Consider the following 27,084-nt stretch of genomic DNA (forward strand, 5'->3'; position numbering starts at 1 on the left):
ATGATGAACAACAGCGGCTACGCCGACCCCGCCGGCCTGGGCCTCGGCCTCGGCCTGGCCGACGAGGCGGACGACATGCCGTCCACGGAGAAGGACCTGGCCGAGGACGCGCCGTGGAAGAAGATCCAGCAGAACACCTTCACGCGCTGGTGCAACGAGCACCTCAAGTGCGTGGGCAAGCGCCTCACCGACCTGCAGCGCGACCTGAGCGACGGGCTGCGCCTCATCGCCCTGCTCGAGGTGCTCAGCCAGAAGCGCATGTACCGCAAGTTCCACCCGCGCCCCAACTTTCGCCAGATGAAGCTGGAGAACGTGTCGGTGGCCCTCGAGTTCCTCGAGCGCGAGCACATCAAGCTCGTGTCCATCGGTGAGTGAGTGAGCGGCGGGGAAGGGCCGGGCGGGCCCTGTCCTCTCCTCTCCCCTCTCCTCTCCTCTCCTCTCCGCTCCTCCGCCCCGGTTCTGCGGGTGCGCGTCGTGTGCACGCAGAGGGAGAGAGAGAGAGGTCTCCAACCTGCCATCGCCACCACCAACCCCCCAAAAAATCAGCGCCCCGACTCTTAGATTTCGCATCCCGCTCCGGGCCACCTGCTTGGGGAGCGCGGGGACGCCCCGTGGAGCCCGGACGTGATAGTTTGGGTCGGAGAATTATGCTCTCAGCCTCCCAGCAGTTCTTTTTGGGTTTTTTCCCACCCCTTCCCCAGGCTCAAGGGCTGTTTCCTAGACCCCACCCCACTTCGCACACACACACATACCCCGCCCTGAGTGGACTGATTTGGGGGAGGCCGAGGCCGAGGCCGAGCGAGCAGCGGGCGGCCCAGGGGCGTGTGGCCCGGGCGCCCCGCGCTGCGTGTGTGAGCGCGCGCCTGCTGGGCTACCAAGGCGCAGCTTCAGAGACCTAAAAAGGAGCCGAGCTGCCGCCGGGATCCTTCACCCGGGTCTGTCGGCCCCTGCCCGGAGCCCCTCGGAGGGGGCTCCGGCACATCCCGGCCCGCCCACCGACCCACCTCCCGGGCCCGGATTGGCTGCAGCCCCGCTCGGCTCCCAAGACCACATTTGGAAGGCGTGTCCGGCTGGTGGGGGTGGGGAGGCGCCCCGGAGTTGGGGTTGGGGAGCCCCGCACCCAGGTGGGCTCTGGAGGGGCCCAGAGGCCCCCCTTCTCTCCCCTCCCTGCAAATAGGCCCCCCTCTTCCCTTTAAGTGTCTGTCCCTGGGGGAGACACAGTGCCGTCGGAGGGAAACCGTTCATGGCCAGGTTGCCCCCCCCCCCACTTCTTCAGCTTACTGAACCTGGTGTCCACGGCAGCTCCCCCAGGGCCTCCGGAATTAGCGGCTGAGGTCAGCCCGGGGGCCCTTTACCTTGTCCAGGGCCCTGTTTAGGCCTCACCCCCCGCCTTGCCCCAATACGGGCCCCCCCACCCCACCCGCTCGGCCTGGCCTGGAAATAACCTCCGTGACACAGCAGAAGTCTCTGAGCTTTCCAGAAGGACAAGGCTGAGGACAGGGGTGGGGGAGGGGCCCAGCAGGAGGGGGAGGGGTGCTGGGTCCTCCCCCCCCCCCAGCCCTCACCCCTGCATCAGAAGGGGGCCTTTAGAATCTTCGGGTCCCAGGTGGGGTGCGATGGGGGAACTGAGCTTGGAACCTCGCAAAGGCTTGGAACTGCTAGTTAACTGCGCCCTAGCGGGGCCCAGTGCAGGCCTCATCCTTCCTGAGTACACCTCTTCTCCCCCCACGCCCGCCTGGCTCCGGCCCCCTTGGCTGAGTGGAAGGGCCGCCCCCAGCCCCAAGAGCCCAGCAGAGGAGGGGGAAGAGGCCAGAGCTGCTGGTGGGCGGAGAGGGGGGCCGCGAGGGAAAGAGGGAAGCCCACGCTTTGCTTTGGGGCCAGCCCTGGGCTAAGCTGTCTGCTATAGCACTGGGCCGAGCTGAGGGAGGGGCTGAGCTCATCCTCAGCCCAGAGCCCACCCCGCTCCTCCTAGCTCCTTCTCCACTCCTGGGACGTGGGTGTCATTGTCTCAGGGCTGAAATGAAGCCTTGGGGCACTATGTATGGATGGGAGCCCAGAAGACCCCCCCCCAAAGGGTGAAGACAGTCCCCCTGGGCTGAAGGAACTGTGGGCCCGCTGGTGGCCCCCTTGCCCCCTCAGCCCCTTGAACAAAGGGCCCCCAAGCCGAAGCCTGCTCCTGCAGCTGTTCCCCAGTTGCTATTCCTCCTCCGTGAGCCAACAGCCCTGGGAGGGGCTGTGGGGGGCCGGCAGCTGTCCTTGCACCTCCCTCAGCAGGCCCCCTCCACTCCACTTGAGGCCCAGAAGGGCTCAGGGCCTGTGGGGGCCCCTCTGTTCCTGTGATTGTAGTTGGGGAGTAGCCTCCAAGCAGGTGGGCTTGAGGGAGAGAGCCTGGCTAAAGCAGAGCTGGCCTCTGCTTCCTGGCACACGGAGTTGAGGGGGTAGGGAGACTATGTGGGGGGGGGGGGCAGCAGAGGAAGGCCTCACCACCTCCTGTACAACCCCTGCCTGGCCCGAGGCCAGTTGCCAGGAGAACCGTCTCCTGGCTGGCCAGCTGAGGCTTCAAATGGAAATAGGAATGACGCCCCCCTCCGTGTGGTCGGCCTCCCACTGCCCCCCAGGACCCTCCAGGAACACTGCAGGGCCCCTCCCATCTCTAGTGCAGGAAGCTGGAAAGTTGTGCTGGGCTGCACAGAGGTGGAAGTTGCACTGGGTGGGAAGCCGAAGTGGAGACCTTGCTGGAGGGAGCCCCAGTCCGGGAGGCAGGCGGAGAGGGAGAGTGTCATGGAATCTGCTAGCTGCCAAACCATTGTGCTGCGCTAGGGCCAGGGACAGGGGGGCTCTCCGAGCTGCCTGCGGGGGAAGGAAGAATGAATCAGTGAACTGCGGGGGTGCCAAAGGGGCTTGCGGGAGTGCCAAGGGGGCTTGCAGCCGTCCCCTTCTGGGGGCAGGTAGAGAGGGAAGACAGGGATTGCTGTACACACCACCCTTTCTTAGTAGCATCCCCCAAATTCTGAGGGGTGGGGGCGGAAACAATGTGTAAAAGGGTGCCTCCCGCCCCACCCTGTCCCATCTCTCAGGCAACACTGGTAAACAGGGCCTTAGCTCTGTCCCCTCCCGCCCTCCCAAAGCAGTGCTCCAGGAAGCTGCTTTCCTGACAAGGGTGCTGCCTGTCTTCCCTTTTCACATCAGCTCTTCTCTCCACCACCCCAGCTACTTGATCTGCTGGTTGTTAAAGGGGAACAAGCCTTGCTCCACGTATATCTTGGGGTACCAGTTCCTCATACTCCTCAAAAGAGGGCTACACTAGAGTTTTAAGCTTGGGGACTAGCGTTTACATCCGTGACACTTCCCTGGGATGTTGCAAAATCGTAGGATTGTCCCCATATGGTCAAAGATGGTTTCCAAGTCTTAACCAGGCATACAGAGGCCCTCTTGCTCTTCCTAAAACAATTCCTGAGGTTTTGATGGTGTTCGAGTAGAATTTGACTGGGGCCAGGTTAGTGTCTCTTCTCTCCACCTGGGTTTATAAAATATTCATTCATCCAATCAACCTCTGCTCTGGGCACCGGAAGAAGCCAAAGTCACACTCCCATTCCATTTGTGCCCAGCCTTCCAAAACATACCCAGAGCTATCCCCTACCGCTGTCTTATCCTTGTCCTGGTCAAGAACAGACCCTGGGCAGACAGACAGGAGGAGCTAGGTGGATGATTCCAGAGGAGGCTCAAGGGCTAGGGGAGAGGCTGCTGCTGTTCTAGCTTCTGAAGATGCTGCTGTGTCCAGAGATCTTGTCAGAGTTTGTCTTGGCGGTGCTTTCTGTGGCTTTCCCTGTGGATGTGTTGAGTGCTCCACTCCATGAAACTATAAAACCCAAACCAGGTCTGCACCCCAGAGAGTCTTGCACTCCCTGCTACTTGAATGGAGGCCCTGGTCTTGTGGGGAGTGGGTGCAGGTAGAGCTGGAGGAACCCTTCCGAGTGGCTCCTGGAAAGTTTGGCTGCTGAGGAACTTCATTCTGAGGCTTAGGCTTTGTAGAGGGTGAGATTCAGTCAGCAGAAGCAGGAAGCTTGCCCAAGAAAGGGCATAAGGTGGTGGGGAAAGATGACTGTAGACAGATGTGCCAAGGGTGCCAAGGGGCACCTCCTTGAACTCATCCCCTCCCCTGTGCCCTGCAGACAGCAAAGCCATCGTAGATGGGAACCTGAAGCTGATCCTGGGCCTGATCTGGACGCTGATCCTGCACTATTCCATCTCCATGCCCATGTGGGAAGATGAGGATGACGAGGATGCCCGCAAACAGACACCCAAGCAGCGTTTGCTGGGCTGGATCCAGAACAAGGTGCCCCAGTTGCCCATAACCAACTTCAACCGTGACTGGCAGGATGGCAAAGCTCTGGGCGCCCTAGTGGACAACTGTGCCCCAGGTAAGTGGACCTGTGTGGGGCCAGTCAACTGGGAGTACTGGCATGAGTTGGGATGCTTCAAGGCATGGTAGGCATCACACAGGGCCCCAAAATAGGGCCTGGGCTTCCCTCCCCATGACACTGAAGATGGAACCTGGGGTACCATATGCATAGCAAGTGCTCCAGCCCTTTGAGCCATCTCCAGGCCCCAGAGTCTCTCTAAAATTTTATTAATAAGACACTAAGGAACAGAGAGGGCTACTCAAGAACCCAGGCTGCACAGCTGCTCTGAGGCTGAAGGGCTTTCAGGAGCTCCTTATTTTGCCACAAGCCTTCTGGGGAGCTGAGACAAAAGGGGTTAGGCCTAGTCTGAGCCAGACTGAGAAGTTCTCCTCTGTGAGAGCCTGAGACCCCTCTGAGGGGCCAAGGCTGCTGACAGGCGCTTCCTCTTTAGAAGTCTGTCCTGGCCAAGGGACAGACTGGGGTCTCCCGAGAAGTGGAAACATAGCCTCCCCAAGGGGAGCTCCAGTCCTAAGCCCTGAGACAGAAGGCAGTCTTCATTCTCTCTGCTCAGCCAGCCCTGCCTAGTGGGGGACTTGGCCCCTTGGCAAAAGGCTCTCCCCATTCTGGGGTCAGCTGGGGAGCAGAGGGTGGGAGGCGGGGCACGGCCCCCGGGAAACATTCCCAGCTGCTGAGCCATTTCCCACAGCTGGTGATGCTGCCAGCATGAGCTCAGCTGTTCCGGCCACTCATGGATTCCAGTCCTACCGGCCCCCTCCTCCAGCACTGTCCTGGACCAGGCTCCCCCTAACTCTTATGCTTCACCCCCGTTCCTTCCACTGAAGGGCTGACTTCTGGGGGGTGGCACAAAGGGAAATGCATCTTCTCCCAGCGCCCTCTCCAGGGCCAACCAGTGCCTCAGTTTCTCTAAGTGAGCTATTAAGGAGAGGGCTAATGCCTCAGGAGGATGTGAGAGAGGTTCAGAGATCTAGGACAGCACTGAGGTGGCATTCTAGAGCTGTTTCTCAACCCTTTCCTGACTATGGACCCCTCTGACTTTGTCTTCTCCCTGGAGTCCTCCTGTTCTCCCAGTCGATCCCTAAATCTCATGCTGTGATCTCTAGGAAGAATTTTTACCTGTGGACAATCTTGGCGGAAGCCTGGTTGAAAATTGCTGATCTATAAGAGAATGGGAGGCTCAAGTGCTCAGCCCTGTCTTTCTCTGAGGCAACAGAAGTGGGGTGCTGTAGGGTTCAGGAGTGGAGGGTCAGTGCAGGGCCTGAGCAGGCAGAAGGCCGGCTGGCGGGGCTGTGCCAGTCTGCGTCAGCCAAAGCAGAAAGGCTTCATTGTTGGCATGAGGGTGACCCAAGCCACTCCCAGCAGTCATGGGCACCCCAGATGCTGAGCCATGATGTGAAGGGTCAGTAGAAAGAGGCCCGAATACGGAATGTAGAAGGGGAGTCCTGGCCTGGGAGGGAGGAAGGTAAACTCACTCCTAGTCTGGCTAACTGCTCTTTCTCATGAGTCACCTTCTCCCTCATCTCTACAGGCCTATGCCCTGACTGGGCAGCCTGGGATCCCAACCAGCCTGTCCAGAATGCCCGAGAAGCCATGCAGCAGGCTGACGACTGGCTCGGTGTGCCCCAGGTATATGCACATGGGGTGTGGGTGCAGGCAGGAGTTCTCCAGGCACCCCCTGACTGGGATGCAAGTGAGTATTGCAGCTGTGATGTCGAAAGGGACCCTCCGCCTCATCACTCTGCTTGTCTTTGCTCAGGTGATTGCACCCGAGGAGATCGTGGACCCCAACGTGGATGAGCACTCGGTCATGACCTACCTGTCCCAGTTCCCCAAGGCCAAGCTCAAACCTGGTGCCCCAGTTCGTGGCAAGCAGCTGAACCCCAAGAAAGCCTTTGCCTTTGGGCCTGGTATGTGGGGAGCCCCCTGGAGCTTGGAGTGTGTCAGGACTTGTACCCACAAGGCCTCTCCCTGAGTACACAGTTCTGTTCTCTAGGGATCGAGCCACAGGGGAATACGGTGCTGCAACCAGCTCACTTCACCGTGCAGACAGCTGACGCCGGCCTAGGCGAGGTCCTGGTCTACATTGAGGACCCTGAGGGCCACACCGAGGAGGTAACAGGCACGGGGCAGCATGGGCTTAGAACCCCAGGGCCAATAGAGGCTACTAGTACAGCCATAGTGCAGAAACTGGGGACCCAGACCACCAACTGCCAGCCTTTTTTCTTCCTTCCTCAGGCCCAGGTGGTCCCTAACAATGACAAGGACCGCACCTATGCTGTATCCTACGTGCCCAAGGTGGCCGGCCTGCACAAGGTACTCATGCCTATATCCTCTGTATTCTGGGCTCTGCATTGGCCCCTCCACCCCTCTCCCCACTACTCCTGCCCATCAGCTGACCTCTGACTCTGACCCCCAGGTCACTGTGCTGTTTGCTGGCCAGAACATCGAGCACAGCCCCTTTGAGGTAAATGTGGGCATGGCCCTGGGGGATGCCAACAAGGTGTCTGCCCGTGGTCCCGGTCTGGACCCAGTGGGCAATGTGGCCAACAAGCCCACCTACTTTGACATCTACACTGCGGGTAAGGAGGTGTCTCAGGGTGGGGAGGTGTGGGGGAAACCACATGAGGGTGCCCAATAGCTCATGTCCAAGTGGAGACTAATGGCCTTTTTCTGGGCAGGAGCCGGCACTGGAGATGTGGCCGTGGTGATCGTGGACCCCCAGGGCCACCAGGACACTGTGGAGGTAGCTCTGGAGGACAAGGGCGACAGTACCTTCCGCTGCACCTACAGGCCCGTGATGGAGGGGCCGCACACAGTGCACGTGGCCTTTGCTGGGGCGCCCATCACCCGCAGTCCTTTTCCTGTCCATGTGGCAGAAGGTAACCCCCGCGGCCCCTTGTCCACACTCCCTGCACCAATGACAGAGTGGCCCTTAAATCGTGGGTCCAAAAAAATGAAGGGAAATAAAACCAAATTGACAGAGATAGAGGGAATGGCGGGAGCAAATCAGGGGTAGGTACCCCTGAGGAGACCAGACAGGCCACCTAGAAGGGGGCGGGGCAGCAACAGGGCTCCCCATGGTGGAGCATGGCTAGGGAACACCAGGACCTTGGGAATGACTCTGCAGCCTTGGTTCCTTCCCAGAAGCCCCTCCATGCTTGTGGGAATAGGCACCAAGTAGGGCCATGCTCATGTCAGGCCAGAACTGTGCTCTGACAGTTTGGCTGTGGATCAGCTTGATCTATGGTGCTGTGCTAGGGGTCCCCGGAGCTGGGTCACGTATACCATGTGGCAAGCCTAAGTTCTATGGAGGTTTTTTATGGTTCTAGGTCCCATGGCAGGCTGTGAGCAGGTTCTTTGGCCACATTATACAGCCTCGGCTGAGTCCCATGGCAGACTGGTTTCATGCCTTGCTTGTGTGTGTGTGTGTGTGTGTGTGTGTGTGTGTGTGTGTGTGTCTGTCTGTCTGTCTGTCTGTCTGTCTGTCCTCCAGCTGCTCTGTCTTTCTGGGGCATTGATTGATAAGTATTTAGTGCAGGTAATGCTCCCTTTCTTTGCTCCCATGGCTTAGTGGGGACTCAGCTGGTTTAGTGGGGACTCAGCTGGCTTTAAGGAATCCTGTCTTTGTGCTCAGGGACCACAGGTAAATCAGGCTAGACTTCAGGCCTCCCACATGTAAGCTGTGTACTTAGTCCTTTGCATCTCTCCCTGGCCAGGATATTGTGGCCAGGAGCTGGTGGCTGGCAGGAGGCCATGGTCAGGGCACTGCACAGTGAGGTGGGGATACCTGAGATGTTCAGGGACTCTCAAAACACCAACCTCTCCTCTCTTTTTCCCCCAGCCTGTAACCCCAATGCCTGTCGGGCCTCTGGGCGGGGCCTGCAACCCAAGGGTGTGCGTGTGAAGGAGGCTGCAGACTTCAAGGTGTTCACCAAGGGCGCTGGCAGTGGGGATCTCAAAGTCATGGTGAAGGGGCCAAGTGAGTACCAGGGGACTAGGCTGGGATGCTTGGGTCAGAGGGCTAACTGAGAGGTTATGCCTGTGAACCTCCAGCCTTAGTTCCACAGTCTTCCTGCTGAGACTCCAGAGACCAGGGCTGTCCACTACCTGAGTTTCCCATCTTCAGATCACCCACCAGGCTCCATGACCTACCCTGACAAAGATGACTTACCCTGACTTTTAATTGTCCACTGCGGGTGCTGCCCTCAGACTGGACCTGAAACTGTTCTCCCTCCTCCCTGCAGAGGGCACTGAGGAGCCAGTGAAGGTGCGGGACGTGGGGGACGGAGTGTTTGAGTGTGAGTACTGCCCTGTGGTGCCTGGCAAGTACGTGGTGACCATTACATGGGGCGGCTACGCCATCCCTCGCAGGTGAGCCTCTTCCAGGATGGCTGGGATCTGTGTGAAGTGGGGAGGAACCTTTCCACTTGGGCCACCTGACACCAACTCCTGAAACCTCTTTGCATGCAGCCCCTTCGAGGTCCAAGTGAGCCCGGAAGCCGGCGAGCAGAAAGTGAGGGCCTGGGGCCCTGGTTTAGAAACCGGCCAGGTGGGCAAGTCAGCCGACTTTGTGGTAGAAGCAGTTGGCACAGAAGTGGGGACTCTGGGTAAGTTGTGACAGCAAATGGGGGTGCTGGCACATGAGGTGCTGCAGGGAGAATGGAGAACAGACAGAGGGTGGCTGGGAGGGTGGGGAGAAATGGGATGCGGGTCAAAGTAGGGTGCTTGCTGGTGAAGTGACTGGACTGCCCATGCATCCAGGCACCTCTGAACCTTCTCACTCTGCCTTTCTCCCACCCAGGCTTCTCTATCGAGGGGCCCTCCCAGGCCAAAATTGAGTGTGATGACAAAGGGGATGGCTCCTGTGATGTGCGTTACTGGCCCACCGAGCCTGGGGAGTATGCGGTACATGTCATTTGTGATGATGAAGATATCCGGGACTCCCCGTTCATCGCCCACATCCACCCCGCCCCACCCGACTGCTTCCCTGACAAGGTGAAGGCCTTTGGGCCTGGCCTGGAGCCCACAGGCTGCATCGTGGATAGGCCCGCAGAGTTCACCATCGACGCCCGTGCAGCTGGCAAGGGAGACCTGAAGCTCTATGCCCAGGTGTGGCATTGCCCCGTCTCAATGCCTCTTGTGGCCCCAGGCTGTGATCATGGCCAGGCTTGGGGAAGGGTTGGGGGAAGTATGGGTGTCTAGATGGGAAATTAGACTCTTAGGAGCTCATAAAACTATAGAAAAGTCGTTTTTGTGGGTTTTTTCTTTTTCTTCTTGGCTTTGGGGCCACACTGATGGATGCCCATGGCCTATTCAAGGCTTTATCCCAGCAGTGCTAGGGGACCCATTCTGTGCCAGGCGTGAAACCCAGGCTTTTGGCATATGTAGCCCCTGGAGCTATTCTCTGTACAAAAAGCTTGTGTCTTGATTTTAAACACATTTTGTACTGAGTAAAGCTGAAAGTGATTGGTGACTAAGACCTCAGATTCCCAGGGTGCTCACCAAGGCTGTGTGTGCTGGGAAATGGTAAAAAAATAAAAAAATAAAAAAATCCCAAGTCATTTTTTTAGGCTGGAATCACTGACCTGCCTTGAGATTAATGAGCATTTTTGGTGGAGTACAGAGGCTGCCTTATTTGAAAAGGTTCATTCTTCGGCCTTAGAAACACTGATTCAACCAGTATCATCCTGGCCAGCACATTACAGAGCTCTGTGCTAGGAGACAAGAACACGCAGATGGACTGGAGCCAGGCCTGCACTGTGGCCACCAGCTACTGCCTGGTCTTCACCAGGAGAGAGAAAGGGAGGAAGAGAAAGTGGGGGGAAGGATTGGCTGACACCAGCAGGGGGCGACAGCTCTCAGCCCTTCCTTGAATGATTCCCTCAGGATGCCGATGGCTGCCCCATCGATATCAAGGTCATCCCCAATGGTGATGGCACCTTCCGCTGCTCCTATGTGCCCACCAAGCCCATCAAACACACCATCATCATCTCCTGGGGAGGTGTCAACGTGCCCAAGAGCCCCTTCCGGGTGAGTGCACCCTCACTGTGGCCGCCCCTGGAGGGAGGGCAGAGACCACAGCACAGTTCTTGGTTGTCCTGGGGTCCTTGTCACAGGTCCCCAGCTCAGAAGAGGCGCCGACTGCTTCCACCAAGGCTGGGGCGGCAGTGGGGTAGGGCCTTGACACCACCCCCTCCCTGCAGGTGAATGTGGGTGAAGGCAGCCACCCAGAGCGAGTGAAGGTCTATGGCCCTGGCGTGGAGAAGACAGGGCTCAAGGCCCAAGAGCCCACCTACTTCACCGTGGACTGCAGTGAGGCCGGGCAAGGTGGGTTCCATGCACACACACATATTTACACAACTACACGCACAGTCATAGATATGCATACTCAGACACATGCATACACACACCTCCACATACATATGTGTGCATTCACACACGTACAACACATGCTCGCATATATACATTCACACATGATACTCAAATACATGTTCAAACAGATATGTGTGCTTACATATACTTACACACATGCACTCATACACACCAAAAACCATACGTGTACACATGTGCTCACATATGTATCCACGCTTTCACACAATGTACATGCACACACTTAATACTCCCATGCAATACTCGCCTATACACTCAGAAACATACCCACACACATGTCCACATATCTGCACATAGACTAACACATATGCATACAGTCTCACATACCCACAGTCTCTAATGCACATACACACGTACACACACACAGACTGAAGTGGCATGGGTTGCTGGTCTTGAGGGAAATATGTCATATGGGGTCTTCTCTGAGTCCCCACACAGAGTCTCCTGCCTCCCTCTTTCAGGTGACGTGAGTATTGGCATCAAGTGTGCCCCAGGCGTGGTGGGACCTGCAGAGGCTGACATCGACTTTGACATCATTAAGAATGACAATGATACCTTCACGGTCAAGTACACACCACCAGGGGCCGGCCACTACACCATCATGGTCTTATTTGCCAACCAGGTACCCCAGCCTGCACTCTGGGTGGGCTCAGTGGCCACATCCTCCTCAGCTGAGCAGGCCCCAGTCTGCCCCCCGGGGGATTCAGTCACGTCCTTCCTGTTTTTTCTGGGAGACGTCCAATTTCACTGACCCAGCTGTTCCCCACCCTCAGGAGATTCCTGCTAGCCCCTTCCACATCAAGGTGGACCCATCACATGACGCCACCAAGGTTAAGGCAGAGGGTCCTGGACTCAACCGTACAGGTGGGTATCTGGGCCAGACTGGGCTGTGTGGTGGGGCAGACGGCCACCAGACCCTCATTGTCCTCCCTAATGGCCTCCCAGGTGTGGAGGTGGGGAAGCCCACCCACTTCACCGTGCTGACCAAGGGGGCAGGCAAGGCCAAACTGGATGTGCAGTTTGCGGGTGCTGCCAAGGGCGAGGTTGTGCGGGACTTTGAGATCATTGACAACCACGACTACTCCTACACAGTCAAGTACACACCGGTGCAGCAGGTACAACTGTCAGACCCCCTTCTTCCCCTCTGTATCTGGGCCCTTGCACTCTCCCAATCCTATCAGTTCTACTGGGCTGAGGGCACTGCCTAGTATCCCTGGCTTTGACGTCTTGTTGGTCCCCATAGGGCAACATGGCTGTCACTGTGAGCTACGGTGGGGACCCCATCCCCAAGAGCCCCTTTGTGGTGAATGTGGCCCCTCCACTGGACCTCAGTAAAGTTAAAGTTCAAGGCCTCAACAGCAGTAAGTGGGGTAGAAAGCTGGCCTGGGAGTGAGGGGCAAGGGGGGGGGGCCAGACCCCTCAGAATTCACGACCTCCCTTCTCGTCCATGCAGAAGTGGCTGTGGGGCAGGAACAGGCATTTTCCGTGGACACTCGTGGGGCTGGCGGGCAAGGCCAGCTGGATGTGCGGATGACCTCACCCTCCCGACGGCCCATCCCCTGCAAGGTCGAGCCTGGGAGTGGGGCAGAGGCACAGGCCGTGCGATACATGCCCCCTGAGGAGGGACCCTACAAGGTGGATGTCACCTATGATGGCCACCCAGTGCCCGGAAGTCCCTTCACTGTGGAGGGAGTCTTGCCTCCTGACCCCTCCAAGGTGAGGAGTAGCAGATGGGAGTTGGGGGGGGGGGTAGTACAGGAGGGGCAACAGGGTCCAGGTCAGAGGGCTTTATGCACATGCAGTACATGTAGCAAATGACAACACACCACACCACACCACCACCAACACACACACACACACACACACACACACACACACACCACTGCAGGGCCTGCCCTTGGCCTTGTCAAACCTACAACACAAGTCCCAGGGCTGCTTATGTACTGGGTTGGTGTGTCTCTTTCCTTTGTCTCTCATCGGGTATTATTAGAAGTGCCCAGAAGGAGGGGCCGGAGAGATAGCATGGAGGTAAGAAGTAACCTCTGAGCACTGCCGGTGTGACCCAAAACCAAAACCAAAAAAAAAAAACCCAGAAAGAAAAAAAACAGGAAAGAAGAGTCCAGTGCAGTCCAGAGAGAAGAGAAAGCACCACAGACTGGGCCTTGATCCCTAGCACTGGGCAGATCTAGGCAGTGCTCTCTAACTTACAAAGAGCTGGTCTGCACAGCTGCCAGAGTTGGTGCTGAGTGGGGTGGTGAGTCCTGCAGTCCAAGCCTGGAGGGACTGGGTGTAATGACCTCATACCCTACTTTTCCCTCCAGGTCTGTGCATATGGCCCTGGCTTGCAGGGTGGGCTGGTCGGCACACCTGCGCCCTTCTCTATAGATACTAAGGGGGCTGGCACCGGCGGCCTGGGACTGACCGTGGAGGGTCCCTGCGAGGCCAAGATTGAGTGCCAGGACAACGGAGATGGCTCCTGTGCAGTTAGCTACCTGCCCACAGAGCCCGGCGAGTACACCATCAACATCCTGTTTGCCGAGGCTCACATCCCCGGATCTCCCTTCAAAGCCACCATCCAGCCTGTGTTTGATCCCAGCAAGGTGCGGGCCAGTGGGCCAGGCCTGGAGCGCGGCAAGGCCGGCGAGGCAGCCACCTTCACCGTGGATTGCTCGGAGGCGGGGGAGGCTGAGCTAACCATCGAGATCCTGTCAGACGCAGGGGTCAAGGCCGAGGTATTGATCCAGAACAATGCGGACGGCACCTACCACATCACCTACATCCCTGCTTTCCCCGGCACCTACACCATTACCATCAAATATGGCGGCCACCCCGTGCCCAAGTTCCCCACCCGCGTCCATGTGCAGCCCTCAGTTGACACCAGCGGGGTCAAGGTCTCTGGCCCTGGTGTGGAACCTCATGGTGAGTAAGAGCAGAAGCTGGGAGTTCATGGGAGGGGCTTGGGGCTCAGGGAGGCCCTAACCGTGGGGAGTAGGGGGGAGCTTTGTGGCAGCCCAGGAATTGATGGGGCTCCAAGAGTCCAGAGAAGAACCAATTCAAGGTCAGCACAAGACTGTAGAGCATCTTGGCAAAATTAGTCACTGAGGGGCCCTGAAGTGCCTGATGACTCTCATGGCTGCTGGAGTAATATTTTGGAGGGGTGGTGAGAGTTCTCAGATCTAGGGCCAGAGCAATAGTATAGCAGGTAGAGTGTTTGCCTTGCCCGCGGCTGATCCCAGTTCAATCTCTGGCATCCCATATGGTCCCTCAAGCTCCATCAGGAATAATTCCTGAGTGCAGAGTCTGAATTAAGACCTGAGCACTCACAGGTGTGGCCTAAAAGCAAACAAGCAAAGAAAGTTGTTCTCAGTTTAGTAGATGTGAGTGGACTAGCCCTGTCTGGGCATTGTGGGGTGTGTGTGTGCAGAGGGTCCCCCTCTGATCCGTACCTGCCCTCAAAGGTCCTATAGCAGCTTCTTTGCACAGATGGTCACTGTAGAGAGAAGGAAGAAAAAAAAGCCTGGGGCCTGAGCACATGGGGTGCAGAGGGTGGCCAGCTCAGATAGTAGGGATGCAGGTCAATAGCATGGCTGGCCTCAGAGTTGGGAGGCAGAGTATGAGTTTGTGCAAAGGCTGTGCCTTTCAGTTCCCCCTAAGCTCTTCTGTATTTCAACACCCAGGCGTCCTGCGGGAGGTGACCACCGAGTTCACTGTAGATGCGAGGTCCCTCACGACTACAGGAGGTGGCCATGTGACAGCACGTGTGCTCAACCCCTCGGGTGCCAAAACAGACACCTATGTGACAGACCTTGGGGATGGCACCTACCGTGTGCAGTACACTGCCTATGAGGAAGGTGAGGACCGATGGGACAGGGGACAGCCTGGGGGGAAGTTATGGCATGGGCAGGCGGCCCCCATCTGACCTGGACATGTGTGGATACCTTCCAGGCATGCATTTGGTGGAGGTCCTGTATGACGAGGTCGCTGTGCCTAAGAGCCCCTTCCGAGTGGGTGTGACCGAGGGCTGTGACCCCACCCGCGTCCGGGCCTTTGGACCGGGCCTGGAGGGAGGCTTGGTGAATAAGGCCAACCGATTCACTGTGGAGACCAGGTGAGTCCCCCATCCCAGTCTTGGCCCTGTCCAGCCCCTTGCCTGTCCCTTGTCCTGCTCACGCCTCATCCTACCCCCCTGCCAAAGGCCATTCTGTGATTTGGACTCACCACCCCCTTAGGGTGTCCTTGTTGGTCCTTGTTGGACAGTGGCCTGCCTTGTCCTTTGCCAGTCTGAGTCCAGCGGGTGGGGGTATCTGCCTTCCAGGGGAGCTGGCACCGGGGGCCTTGGCCTGGCCATTGAGGGCCCATCAGAGGCGAAGATGTCCTGTAAGGACAACAAGGATGGCAGCTGTGCCGTGGAGTACGTCCCCTTCACTGCAGGGGACTATGATGTCAACATCACCTTTGGCGGCCGGCCCATTCCAGGTGGGCAGTTGGGGAACAGTGAAGGGGGAAGCTGGGAGGCTCATCATGAGATTGGGGTGGGGTGCTTGCAGTATGTGCCACCCCCAATGACATTTAGTAGTCCCAGCCATGAAGAACTAGGCCTGCACTTCACACTTTCTCTCACATCTGGGGCTGCCTCTTGAACTGCCTCATTTACTATCATTAAAGCCAGAGTTTCATGCCCAGAGTAGACATGTCTCCAAGGATCTCTGAGCCATGGCCATTGACACAGATACCACCCTCCCCTCCCCCACCACTCCCATTAACCGACACTGCAAAAATACACCAGGGTTTGTATTTTTTTAAAGGCAAAGGCAAACTGTAACTTTTGCATGTGTAAGTCCCCAGGTTTGATCCCCAGCACTGCAAAACAAAACAAAAATATTTTTTAAATATTTTGTTTTGTGGCCTGGATGCTAGTTCAAAAGAGCTGGAGTACAGGCTTTGCATGCAGGAGGCTCCAGCTTGATCCCAGCATTGCTGACTTCAGTCTAAATACATAGAATTCCAGTGACAGTACTCAGGAAGTTTTGGGATATAAGGGAAATCTGCAGGCCCTTTAGAGCACGTTTCCTGTTCCTGTGCATGTTTTCTTAGCATGGGAGGGGGAAGGGATGGTGGGAGGGGAAATCCCTAAGTAGGTGCAAGGCCTTTTGGGGGTAACTTGAAGCAGGAAAAATGTCTCCAGCCCCTCTATAGTAGAGATGCTCCCAGCTGGTGTGGAAAGTTTACCTTCTCTCCTTGCAGGGAGCCCTTTCCGGGTGCCAGTGAAGGACGTGGTGGACCCAGGCAAGGTCAAGTGCTCAGGACCAGGACTGGGTGCTGGCGTCAGAGCCCGGGTGCCCCAGACTTTCACAGTGGACTGCAGCCAGGCTGGCCGGGCACCCCTGCAGGTGGCCGTGCTGGGCCCCACAGGTATTGGAGGCCTCAGACTAGGAGGGGAGGTAAAATGGGGTGCCAGAGGCTGAGTTCCCCCTTCTCCCCTTGCACAGGTGTGGCTGAGCCCGTGGAAGTGCGTGACAATGGGGATGGCACCCACACTGTCCATTACACCCCAGCCACTGATGGGCCCTACACGGTCGCTGTCAAGTATGCTGACCACGAGGTGCCACGCAGGTGAGGGCAAGCCTGGGGTGGCTTTCCCTGCAGCCCCTAGGAACCTCTCCTTTGTGTTTCACCTCATGCCTCATCCTTGCGATTCATCTAGACTAGCATGACCTAGGGGTCCTCTCAGATTGGCCTCCCTTCCTTGTTGCTTTAACACAAGCCTGAGATGGGAGGGGAAGCACAATATTTATATTTGGGCTTTTGGGTCACAGTGGGCAGTGTTCAGGGGCTGCTCCCTGTGCTACTGGAGGAACTATGGTGCAAGTGGAGGGACCTGGGGCTCCCACATACAGATCAATGTCATCTTCCTGTCCTCATATACCTGCCTGTTTAAATCAGACTGAGGTACTGCCCCAGGCACAAGTGTACAGGTCCCTGAAGATTGCCCCCTCTCCAGCATGCCAACTCTGGTTGGGGTCCTGAGACCATCCCCTCCGTGCCTCCCTCGGTGACCTGACCTGGACATCACTCACACCCCAGTGAGTCAGGATCCCTCCCTGATCGCTGTCCATCCATGCTTCCACCCTCTCCAGCCCCTTCAAGATCAAGGTGCTCCCAGCCCATGATGCCAGCAAGGTGCGGGCCAGCGGACCTGGCCTCAATGCGTCAGGAATCCCTGCCAGCCTGCCTGTGGAGTTTACTATTGATGCCCGGGATGCCGGCGAGGGCCTGCTCACTGTTCAGATCCTGGTGAGCCACTGGGCATCCCTATCTTGAACCAGGCTCTGGGCACAAGCAGGCTCTAACCTCTGTCCTCCCAACCCCCAGGACCCTGAGGGGAAACCCAAAAAGGCCAATATCCGAGACAACGGGGATGGCACCTACACAGTCTCATATGTACCAGATATGAGCGGCCGCTACACCATCACCATCAAGTATGGGGGTGACGAGATCCCCTATTCACCCTTCCGCATCCATGCCCTGCCCACCGGGGATGCCAGCAAGTGCCTTGTCACAGGTGGGTACCCCTACCCCATCCTATCCCGGGTGGGGGGCTGTAACTCAACCCCTTTCCTGTCCTGACATGTTTCTCTCTTTATAGTGTCCATCGGTGGCCATGGCTTGGGTGAGTCCCCTTGCTCTGCTGTCCTTGTGGGGGTCTGGGGCTGCTGGGAAGGGATGGGGCTAGTACATTACCCTCTGCCCACCACCCTGCTGATGGGGGGCTTTTCCATGCTGCAGGGGCCTGCCTGGGTCCCCGCATCCAGATTGGGGAGGAGACGGTGATCACAGTGGACGCCAAGGCCGCAGGCAAGGGGAAGGTGACATGCACAGTGTCCACACCCGATGGGGCTGAGCTGGATGTGGACGTGGTAGAGAACCACGATGGCACCTTCGACATCTACTACACTGCGCCCGAGCCGGGCAAGTACGTCATCACCATCCGCTTTGGAGGGGAGCACATCCCCAATACACCTTTCCATGTGCTGGTAAGCTCGCCCAGCCTGGGCTAGGAGGGGCATGGCGGGACTGGGGTGGGAAGGTCTGCTCAGCAGAAATAAAGAGCAGCAAAGACTCCTTGAATTAATCCCAGTTACCTCCAAACCAAGGCTTGGTTCTTACCACAATCCCCAACTCTGGGTGGAACCAGCACAGCCCCCCATTTCCACTTGTTAAAACTCACCACTGTCCCACCTGGCTCCGAGGCCCCATCCTCATATATCTCCCCAGAATGGCCCTTACAGATAATGAGACTCTCCAAAGGGCCAAGTCACTGCACCCCTACACCTCTCTCTTGCCTGTGGGTAGCCCAGATTTGGGGTGCTGATACCCCTGGAGGTGGGAGGCTGGCCTATCCCAGCCTGCGCTCCCCCACCCCATGCCTTGCCTCTCAGGCGTGTGAGCCCAGGCCCTGTGTGGAGGAGCCCAGCGATGCGGTACAGCTGCCCCAGCCCAGCGCCTACCCCCCGCACTGGGTATTGCTGCCTGCCTTGGCGAGTCCCCCCTTCCTCTGCCTCTTGGTCTCCTCTCTGCCTTCTATGGTGTCTGGGGTTCAGGCTCAAGCGGGAATCAGGCTGGGCAGAGGAGACTGAACTGGGCACAGCAACTTTCTTCTTGCAGCTGATACACCTCTGCAGCCGTGCTGGCTTCACCGTCCACCATGCTCCTTCCTCACTGTCTGGGACTTGGGCTTTGGCTGAGGCAGGTGATCCCATAGCCATAACCACTGACCCCCTCATCCCTTCTTGTATAGGCTACAGAAGAGCCAGTGGTACCTGTGGAGCCCTTGGAATCCATGCTGAGACCCTTCAACCTGGTCATTCCCTTCACCATGCAGAAAGGAGAGCTCACTGGTAGGCCAGTATGGGGTCAGGAGTGTGTGGAGTGGAAAGAGGGATGATTGGGGCCTTTGGAGATAGAATCAGAGAAAGGGGAGTCCATCTCCATCTTTGGGTCTGCCTGACAGGGGAGGTGCGAATGCCATCTGGGAAGACCGCGAGGCCCAACATCACCGACAACAAGGATGGCACCATCACAGTGCGCTACGCACCCACTGAGAAGGGCCTGCACCAGATGGGGATCAAATACGACGGCAACCACATTCCCGGTGAGGGCACTCAGGCTGCATCTGGAGAGAGCTAGGGACCTAAGACAGGATTCTTTTCTTCCTCCTTCCCTCCTTCCTTCCTCTCTCTCCTCTTTTCTCCCTTCCTCCTTTTTCTTCCCTCCCTCTGTCCCTCCCTCTTTCCTTCCTTCCTCATCCCTCCCTCTGTCCCTCCCTCTTTCCTTCCTTCCTCATCCCTCCCTCCCTCCTCCTTCCTTCCTTCCTTCCTTCCTTCCTTCCTTCCTTCCTTCCTTCCTTCCTTCCTTCCTTCCTTCCTTCCTTCCTTCCTTCCTTCCTTCCTTCCTCCCTCCCTCCCTCCCTCCCTCCCACTTGCTGGTATATGCTGCTCCGCTGGCTAGGTCCCTACAGTGAGATTCTAGGCTCAGTTGGGAGGAACAGGGGGGTGGCCCACCAGCCCAGGTCTTCACTTCTGACCAGCTCCTTTCTCTGTCCACTCCAGGAAGTCCCCTACAGTTCTATGTAGACGCCATCAACAGCCGTCATGTCAGTGCCTATGGGCCAGGTCTGAGCCATGGCATGGTCAACAAACCGGCTACCTTCACTATTGTCACCAAGGATGCTGGGGAAGGTGAGTGGCACTGCTGTGGGATGGAAGGTCTGAGGGGAGGGGAGGGGAGAAGGCTGGACCTCTGACCTCAGCGCCTCCTCGCCCCACAGGAGGTTTGTCCCTGGCTGTGGAAGGCCCATCCAAGGCAGAGATCACATGTAAGGACAACAAGGATGGAACATGCACCGTGTCCTACCTGCCTACAGCGCCTGGAGATTATAGCATCATTGTGCGTTTTGATGACAAGCACATTCCAGGCAGCCCCTTCACGGCCAAGATCACTGGTAGGAGCTCCAGGAATTAAACTAGGGTCTGCTGGGTACAAGGGAAATGCCCTACCAGTTATATTGTCTATCAGGCCTCTCTGTTCCTTCTTTCATTCCTTTTTTCTTTCCTTCCTTCCTCCCTATTTCCCTCCCTCCCTCTCTCCCTTCATTCCTTCCTCCTTCCATTCCCTCTCCTCCCTTTTCTTCCTTTCTTAAAAATATTTAAACTCTTTTAAAATGCTTACATCTTTCCATCTCCTGATATTCTATTGATGTCCTGGGCTTCACACTTGGTGCTTATCAGGAGTCCCACACATCGAATGGCTCCAGGGATACCCAGAAGCAAAACTGTGGTGGTAGGGCCAGATGAGGCGGTCACACTCAGCATCTGAACTGTTGCTAGAAATTAAACTTGCAGCTTCTCCAAGCCAGGCTTAGTCCTTGACACTACATGGTTCCTTGAATGCTACTGGGAGCAACCTGTGAGCCAGGGGTAGCCTTTGAGCACTGCAGAGCATAGTCCCCTTCCCTAGTAAAAATAAAACTAAAAATCAATAAATTGCATAGCGTAGGGAAGTAACGGACTTAGAATGGAGGCACCACAGGGACCTGGCCACTGTCTCCAGCAGCTGATGTGTGTGTGATGGTACAATGTCCACACCTGGAAGGGCCCCTGGTCTGGAGGCTGCTTCACCACCCCCACAATGTCTCCCAGGTGATGACTCCATGCGGACATCCCAGCTAAATGTGGGCACTTCCACGGATGTGTCACTGAAGATCACAGAGAGTGACCTGAGCCAGCTTACCGCCAGCATCCGTGCTCCGTCAGGCATTGAGGAGCCGTGTCTGCTGAAGCGTCTGCCCAACCGGCACATTGGTGAGGGGGGCACCGGGTGGTATGGGCAGAGGATGGACAGCCCTGGGCCCAAAGCGCCACACCTCACCCCACCCGCTCTTCACAGGGATTTCCTTTACCCCCAAAGAGGTGGGGGAGCACGTGGTGAGCGTGCGCAAGAGTGGCAAACATGTCACCAACAGCCCCTTCAAGATCCTGGTGGGGCCATCAGAGATTGGCGACGCCAGCAAGGTGCGGGTGTGGGGCAAAGGACTGTCAGAGGGCCACACCTTCCAGGTGGCAGAGTTCATCGTGGACACTCGGAATGCAGGTACCTGATGCCCCAGGATCCCTCTCTTAATGGGTTCACGTAGAGGGAAAGTAGCATGCCCTATTAGTTCCCCCAGTTCTCCTTATAAAGGCCACAGCCATCAAGGTGAGGCCTGGGACTGAACCACCCCATAAACTGTGGGGGTCACCAGGGCTGTACCCAGTAGTGCTGGAGCTCAGATTCGGAGCCATCACATAAACATGGACCCTCTTGTTAGAGCAGTTGTTTGTGTGTGTGTGTGTGTGTGTGTGTGTGTGTGTGTGTGTGTGTGTGTGTGTGAGCACTGCCAGGGGGGCAGTGCTCAATGCTTTAGGCTCAATGCTTTGGGGTCACCCCTGGCAATGCTCAGGGGACCATAAAGTGACAGACACCAAACTCAAGGTTCCCACATGCAAAGCCTGTGCTTTAGTCCTTTCAAGAATCTCCCTAATTCTCCTACTTTTAGGAGAAAGCTCAGTTGCGTTTCTGTCCAGGCTTTCTCCCTAGACCCCCAAAGCCCCATCCCCTCTGAGGATATTTTTGTTTTGTTTTGTTTTTGGGGTCACACCCGGTGGTGCTCAGGGGTTACTCCTGGCTGTCTGCTCAGAAATAGCTCCTGGCAGGCACGGGGGACCATATGGGACACCGGGATTCGAGCCAACTACCTTTGGTCCTGGATCGGCTGCTTGCAAGGCAAACACCACTGTGCTATCTCTCCGGGCCCCCCTCTGAGGATATTTCTAGCCAGCTGCTCCCTGGCCCTTTGAGTTGGTGCCTGGTTCCTCTTCCCTCCTGCCTGGCCCCTTCTCTCATGAGTGTCTCCATTATTGTGGAGTGCTCACTCCAGACCTGCCTACAACTGAGGAGGGGCCAGCAGGGAGGCAGTGCATTGCAGGGACTGAGACAGGCTCTGGCATCTTGCATCCCACCAGGTTACGGTGGCCTGGGACTGAGCATCGAAGGCCCCAGCAAGGTGGATATTAACTGCGAGGACATGGAGGACGGGACATGCAAGGTCACCTATTGCCCCACTGAGCCCGGCACCTACATCATCAATATCAAGTTTGCCGACAAGCATGTGCCTGGTGAGATGTAGGGGAGTACTGGGCTGGGCTGGGAGAAGTGGACAGGGGAAATCAAGGCAGATAGCCTGACCCACCTTGCTGCCCTATAGGCAGCCCATTCACGGTGAAGGTCACTGGGGAGGGCCGCATGAAGGAGAGCATCACTCGGCGTAGACAGGCGCCTTCCATCGCCACCATTGGCAGCACCTGTGACCTCAACCTCAAGATTCCAGGTTGGAGCTAGCCCCACCATGTGTGTGTGTGTGTGTGTGCATGGGGGGTGGGGGTAAATCTTCAATGCCTCTGGCTCATGCCCGGACCCCGTGTGCCCCACAGGAAACTGGTTCCAGATGGTGTCTGCCCAGGAGCGCCTGACTCGTACCTTCACCCGCAGCAGCCACACCTACACCCGAACTGAGCGGACTGAGATCAGCAAGACCAGGGGTGGGGAGACCAAGCGGGAGGTGCGAGTGGAGGAGTCCACCCAGGTGGGCGGGGACCCCTTCCCTGCTGTCTTCGGGGACTTCCTGGGCCGTGAACGTCTAGGCTCCTTTGGCAGCATCAGCCGGCAGCAGGAAGGTGAGCAGGGCTGATTCGGGCTCTTGGGGCTGGGGGCAGGCTGGGAAGTGAGAAATGGCAGCTGGCTGAGGCTGGTCTAAGCAGAAGAGGGATTTGGGGGGGCTAGGCTGAGGCTAGGAGCAGTCCCTGCCTCCCAGTCATTCTGACAATCTCATCCCCTGAGGGTGGGAATTTTGGTTTTGGGGGGGTTACACCCAGCTGTGCTTAGGGATAATTTCTGGTGGGGACTGAAACTGGGTCATCCTGGCAAGTCCCTTAACTCCTGTGCCATCTCTCTGGCCCATGCCCACCCCTGCAGGTGAGGCCAGCTCTCAGGACATGACTGCCCAGGTGACCAGCCCCTCGGGCAAGACGGAAGCTGCAGAGATCGTGGAGGGGGAGGACAGTGCATACAGTGTGCGCTTCGTGCCCCAAGAGATGGGACCCCACACAGTCACGGTCAAGTACCGTGGACAGCACGTGCCCGGCAGCCCCTTCCAGTTCACAGTGGGACCGTTGGGTGAAGGTGGAGCCCACAAGGTGCGGGCCGGAGGCACCGGGCTGGAGCGAGGCGTGGCTGGCGTGCCAGGTACGAAGCTGGGGAACTCCTATGGAGTGTGGGTTGTGGGCCCAGCAGGGATGGGTTGAAAGATTAACACTGCCCTGCGCTGTCCACAGCTGAGTTCAGCATCTGGACCAGAGAGGCTGGTGCTGGGGGGCTCTCCATTGCTGTGGAGGGGCCCAGCAAGGCAGAGATCGCCTTTGAGGACCGCAAGGATGGTTCCTGTGGGGTCTCCTATGTGGTCCAGGAGCCAGGTGAGTGTCCACCTTGCAAAGGGGCCCTGCCTGACCTTCCAAGCTGGGTTTCAGCTCCCAGCCCGGGTCAAAAATGGTTGGAATATGAACACCCCTTCCACTCTGTACCCCAGACCACACCTCTGGCTGCTGACTGAGCCCTGACCCAAGGGTGTATGGGAGGACCATCTTGGGGCGATCAGCCCTCTGGGGTCTGGGCTAATGGGAGCCCCTCTCCAGGTGACTATGAGGTCTCCATCAAGTTCAACGATGAGCACATCCCAGACAGTCCCTTTGTGGTGCCTGTGGCCTCCCTCTCAGATGACGCACGCCGCCTCACTGTCACAAGCCTGCAGGTAAGTTACCTGGGAAGGCACCTCTGTGGCAGTGAGAGACAGGTGCAGACCCTGGAAGGTGACCCAGCATCTGCTTAAGCCATGACCTGCTTAGCCTCAGGAGACTATGGGTCTTCTCCTGGCCCCTCACCTCACTTGCTCTCTGACTTTTGTCACCAGCCCTTAGTCCTCATCCTCTGGCCTATCTGTGCCATCTGTAGAGACCACCCTTGCCTGTTCAAGCCACACAACCTATGTCTCTGCGGCCACTGAGCTCTCAATGCACATGTCTCCCTCCAGTACCTGCTGTCCCACAGTACCTGCTACATTCACTTCTGGGTCTGAGACATTGACCCTTTGTCTTCTGCCACATCCTGGCACGCTCAGACGCCTCTATGTTACCTGCCTCTCCTAGCTTTGTGGAGCTCCTCACTAACAGGGTGGGCTATGGGGGGCTTCTCATGTCTGAGCATCTTCTGTGATTTTTGCAGGAGACGGGGCTCAGGGTGAACCAGCCCGCGTCATTTGCTGTGCAGCTGAATGGTGCACGTGGGGTGATCGATGCCAGGGTACACACACCATCAGGGGCAGTGGAGGAGTGCTCCATCTCGGAACTGGACAGCGGTAAGCTGGCTAGGCCCTGCAGGAAGCAGGTGAAGGGAAGAGTGTGGTGGGATTCAGTATTCACCCATCCACTGTCTGTCCACAGACAAGCACACCATTCGCTTCATCCCCCATGAGAATGGCGTCCACTCCATTGATGTCAAGTTCAATGGTGCTCACATCCCAGGAAGTCCCTTCAAGATCCGCGTTGGGGAACAGAGCCAGGCTGGTGACCCAGGCTTGGTGTCAGCCTATGGTCCTGGACTAGAGGGAGGCACAACTGGTGAGTTAGTTTCCTGGGCCAGAGTGAAAGGGTAGAATATGGGGTGTGGGGTGCTCAGACACCAGGCCTTAGACCCTCCTGAGGTATGGACAGTGCTGAGAAGGACCCCCTTCCAGCTCTGAGAACCTGACCCTGCCAACCTGCTTACAGCCTTGCTCCCTCTGGCCCCCAGGTGTGTCCTCAGAATTTATTGTCAACACGCTGAATGCAGGCTCCGGTGCCTTAGCAGTCACCATTGATGGTCCCTCCAAGGTGCAGCTAGACTGTCGGGAGTGTCCTGAGGGCCATGTGGTCACTTATACTCCCATGGCCCCTGGTAACTACCTCATTGCCATCAAGTATGGTGGCCCCCAGCACATCGTGGGCAGCCCCTTCAAAGCCAAAGTCACAGGTAAGGACACTGGGAGGTTTCCTGCTTGACTCGGCTTGGGTGGTTCTGGTGGCCATTCACATCCGTGTCATACATACCAGGGTTAAAATACCAGGAGTATGTGACTTGGGTCTACCTGGGGTGTCCAGTCTATGGTGTCCTATAGGCCTGTTTTGTAAAGTCAACCCCTTCCTCTCCCTGACCATCACTTGACTAATCTCTGCTCAAGAATTACTCCCCAGGCTTGGCTATCCTGACTTTTGGTTCCAAGAAGGCAAAGTTCAGTAAATGTTTAGCAAGCTTGTCTTTTTGGAAGCTGTGTGAAGGATTAGAAGAATTTGTGTTCCTTTTTAGGGAAAGACTCTTGCTTTCTGACTAAGCTCCCAGAGTGCAGAGGGTGAAAGATAGAAACATTTGAGGTTTATGCCATGGATGCTGTCTGGAGTTGGGTGTCTTTTGGTGGCTATGCTGAGAGAGGGAGCTGGGGCTGGCCCCTCCACTAAGGGACTTTTACCAAGGTAGAGTAAACAGGTCTCTGAGCTGGCTCATGGGCACCCCATAACTCCCTTAGGTCCCCGGCTGTCAGGAGGTCATAGCCTTCATGAAACATCCACGGTTCTGGTGGAAACAGTGACCAAGTCATCCTCAAGCCGGGGCTCCAGTTACAGCTCCATCCCCAAGTTCTCCTCAGATGCCAGCAAAGTGGTGACCCGGGGGCCTGGCCTATCCCAGGCCTTTGTGGGCCAGAAGAACTCCTTTACTGTGGACTGCAGCAAAGCAGGTATGTGGAAAAGGCTGGGTTGGGGGTGTGGACTGGGGCTTTGGGCCTGTGCAAATCCATCTCATTTTGTTGTCCTCTCCAGGAACCAACATGATGATGGTGGGTGTGCATGGGCCCAAGACACCCTGCGAAGAGGTGTATGTGAAGCACATGGGAAACCGGGTCTACAATGTAACCTACACTGTCAAGGAGAAAGGGGACTACATCCTCATTGTCAAGTGGGGTGACGAGAGTGTCCCTGGAAGTCCCTTCAAAGTCAACGTACCCTGAATCCCACAAGTGCCTCCCCCAGCCTCATTCCCACCTCTGGTCACACCGACACACACCGACACACACACACACACCGACACACACACACACACACACCGACACACACACACACACACACACATACATACACACATGCACTCATGCACACAAATGCATAGATCCAGACCCCTGAAGCCTGCTATGGGATATGACAAGCAGCACAGTCTCCTCACCCTGGGGACTGGAGGGCTGTGTCTGTCCCACGGTAGTGTCCTTCCCCTCAAATGTGACATAAAGGCCAACAGAGGTGTTGGGCCTCCCCACTCTGGGTTTTTAGGTGGGGTGAAGGCCCATCGGGGGAGCATATGGCTGGAGGTGTCTGTGTGTGTGTGGATACCCCCAGCTGCACCGCTGACCAGGCCTCCCTGCTGTAGAGGACCGTGTCCGGCCCCTCTGATGGCTGCGAGGACTGAAGCAGCTCAGCTGGCCGAGAAATCAGAGCCGGCAACAGCGGCAGCTGCAGCCCAGGTCCTGGCCCATGGGATCCGCCCAGCCAGGCTATTGAGGACTGATTATTCTTTATTATTATTTTTTTAATGGTTGCACAGCTCTGCCCCATCAGGGGGCCTTTTTTTTACACACTGCGAGGCCCAGCTTTTTAGGGGGGCCTTTTGCACATGTCATGCGGTTTCCCTGGAAACTGCTTGGATGGAAAACTCAAAATAAAGTGCGACCTGTCGCAGAGTTGGCTGGTTCTTGTGTGCGATGCTTTACTCTACAGCTGGGCCCTGAGGGCAAGGCTAAGGGCCAAACTTTTGGTAAAGTCCTTCGAGCTGGCAGAATGCTGGGAAGAAGTTCAAGTGTGGAGCTCAGGCTGTGAGATCAGGCCTGAGACTGCTGGAGAGGGAGGGGGATGACACTGTGTCTGAAAAGCTTGCCCGCCCTCAGACTGTGGGGGGTCAATTGCCCGTCAGCATGGATGCAGAGATCTCCAAAATTGGGTTCCAACTGCACACTGACTCAGGCAGGAATGTTGCTCATCCAGAGGGTGGGACAGCCACGGACCAACCCAGGACCTCTTTGGTCTAGCCTGGGTCACTCCTGGAC

At 57.0% G+C, this 27,084-nt stretch overlaps 1 protein-coding gene across 1 annotated transcript; it reads left to right on the forward strand.

Annotated features, from left to right (window-relative positions):
• On the forward strand, positions 1-26,719 carry FLNC (filamin C). Its single transcript, XM_049775957.1, has 46 exons — positions 1-367; positions 4,173-4,421; positions 5,950-6,047; positions 6,178-6,328; positions 6,415-6,533; positions 6,657-6,734; positions 6,838-7,000; positions 7,100-7,300; positions 8,263-8,400; positions 8,666-8,792; positions 8,892-9,028; positions 9,223-9,530; positions 10,308-10,451; positions 10,625-10,748; positions 11,273-11,433; positions 11,585-11,675; positions 11,757-11,926; positions 12,055-12,172; positions 12,265-12,527; positions 13,133-13,730; positions 14,489-14,662; positions 14,757-14,919; positions 15,127-15,287; positions 16,056-16,223; positions 16,301-16,424; positions 16,949-17,105; positions 17,184-17,373; positions 17,458-17,481; positions 17,598-17,845; positions 18,610-18,709; positions 18,823-18,963; positions 19,421-19,549; positions 19,639-19,812; positions 20,510-20,671; positions 20,757-20,960; positions 21,872-22,024; positions 22,114-22,236; positions 22,340-22,582; positions 22,881-23,150; positions 23,240-23,377; positions 23,597-23,712; positions 24,183-24,315; positions 24,401-24,577; positions 24,750-24,968; positions 25,519-25,728; positions 25,811-26,719. Exons 1-46 carry the CDS (start codon positions 1-3, stop codon positions 25,996-25,998), a joined length of 8,094 nt encoding a protein of 2,697 aa, XP_049631914.1. The 3' UTR covers positions 25,999-26,719.
• Positions 26,720-27,084: the final 365 nt, after the last annotated feature.

The sequence above is a fragment of the Suncus etruscus genome, chromosome 1 (assembly GCF_024139225.1).
Source record: "Suncus etruscus isolate mSunEtr1 chromosome 1, mSunEtr1.pri.cur, whole genome shotgun sequence".
Classification (NCBI taxonomy): Eukaryota; Metazoa; Chordata; class Mammalia; order Eulipotyphla; family Soricidae; genus Suncus; species Suncus etruscus.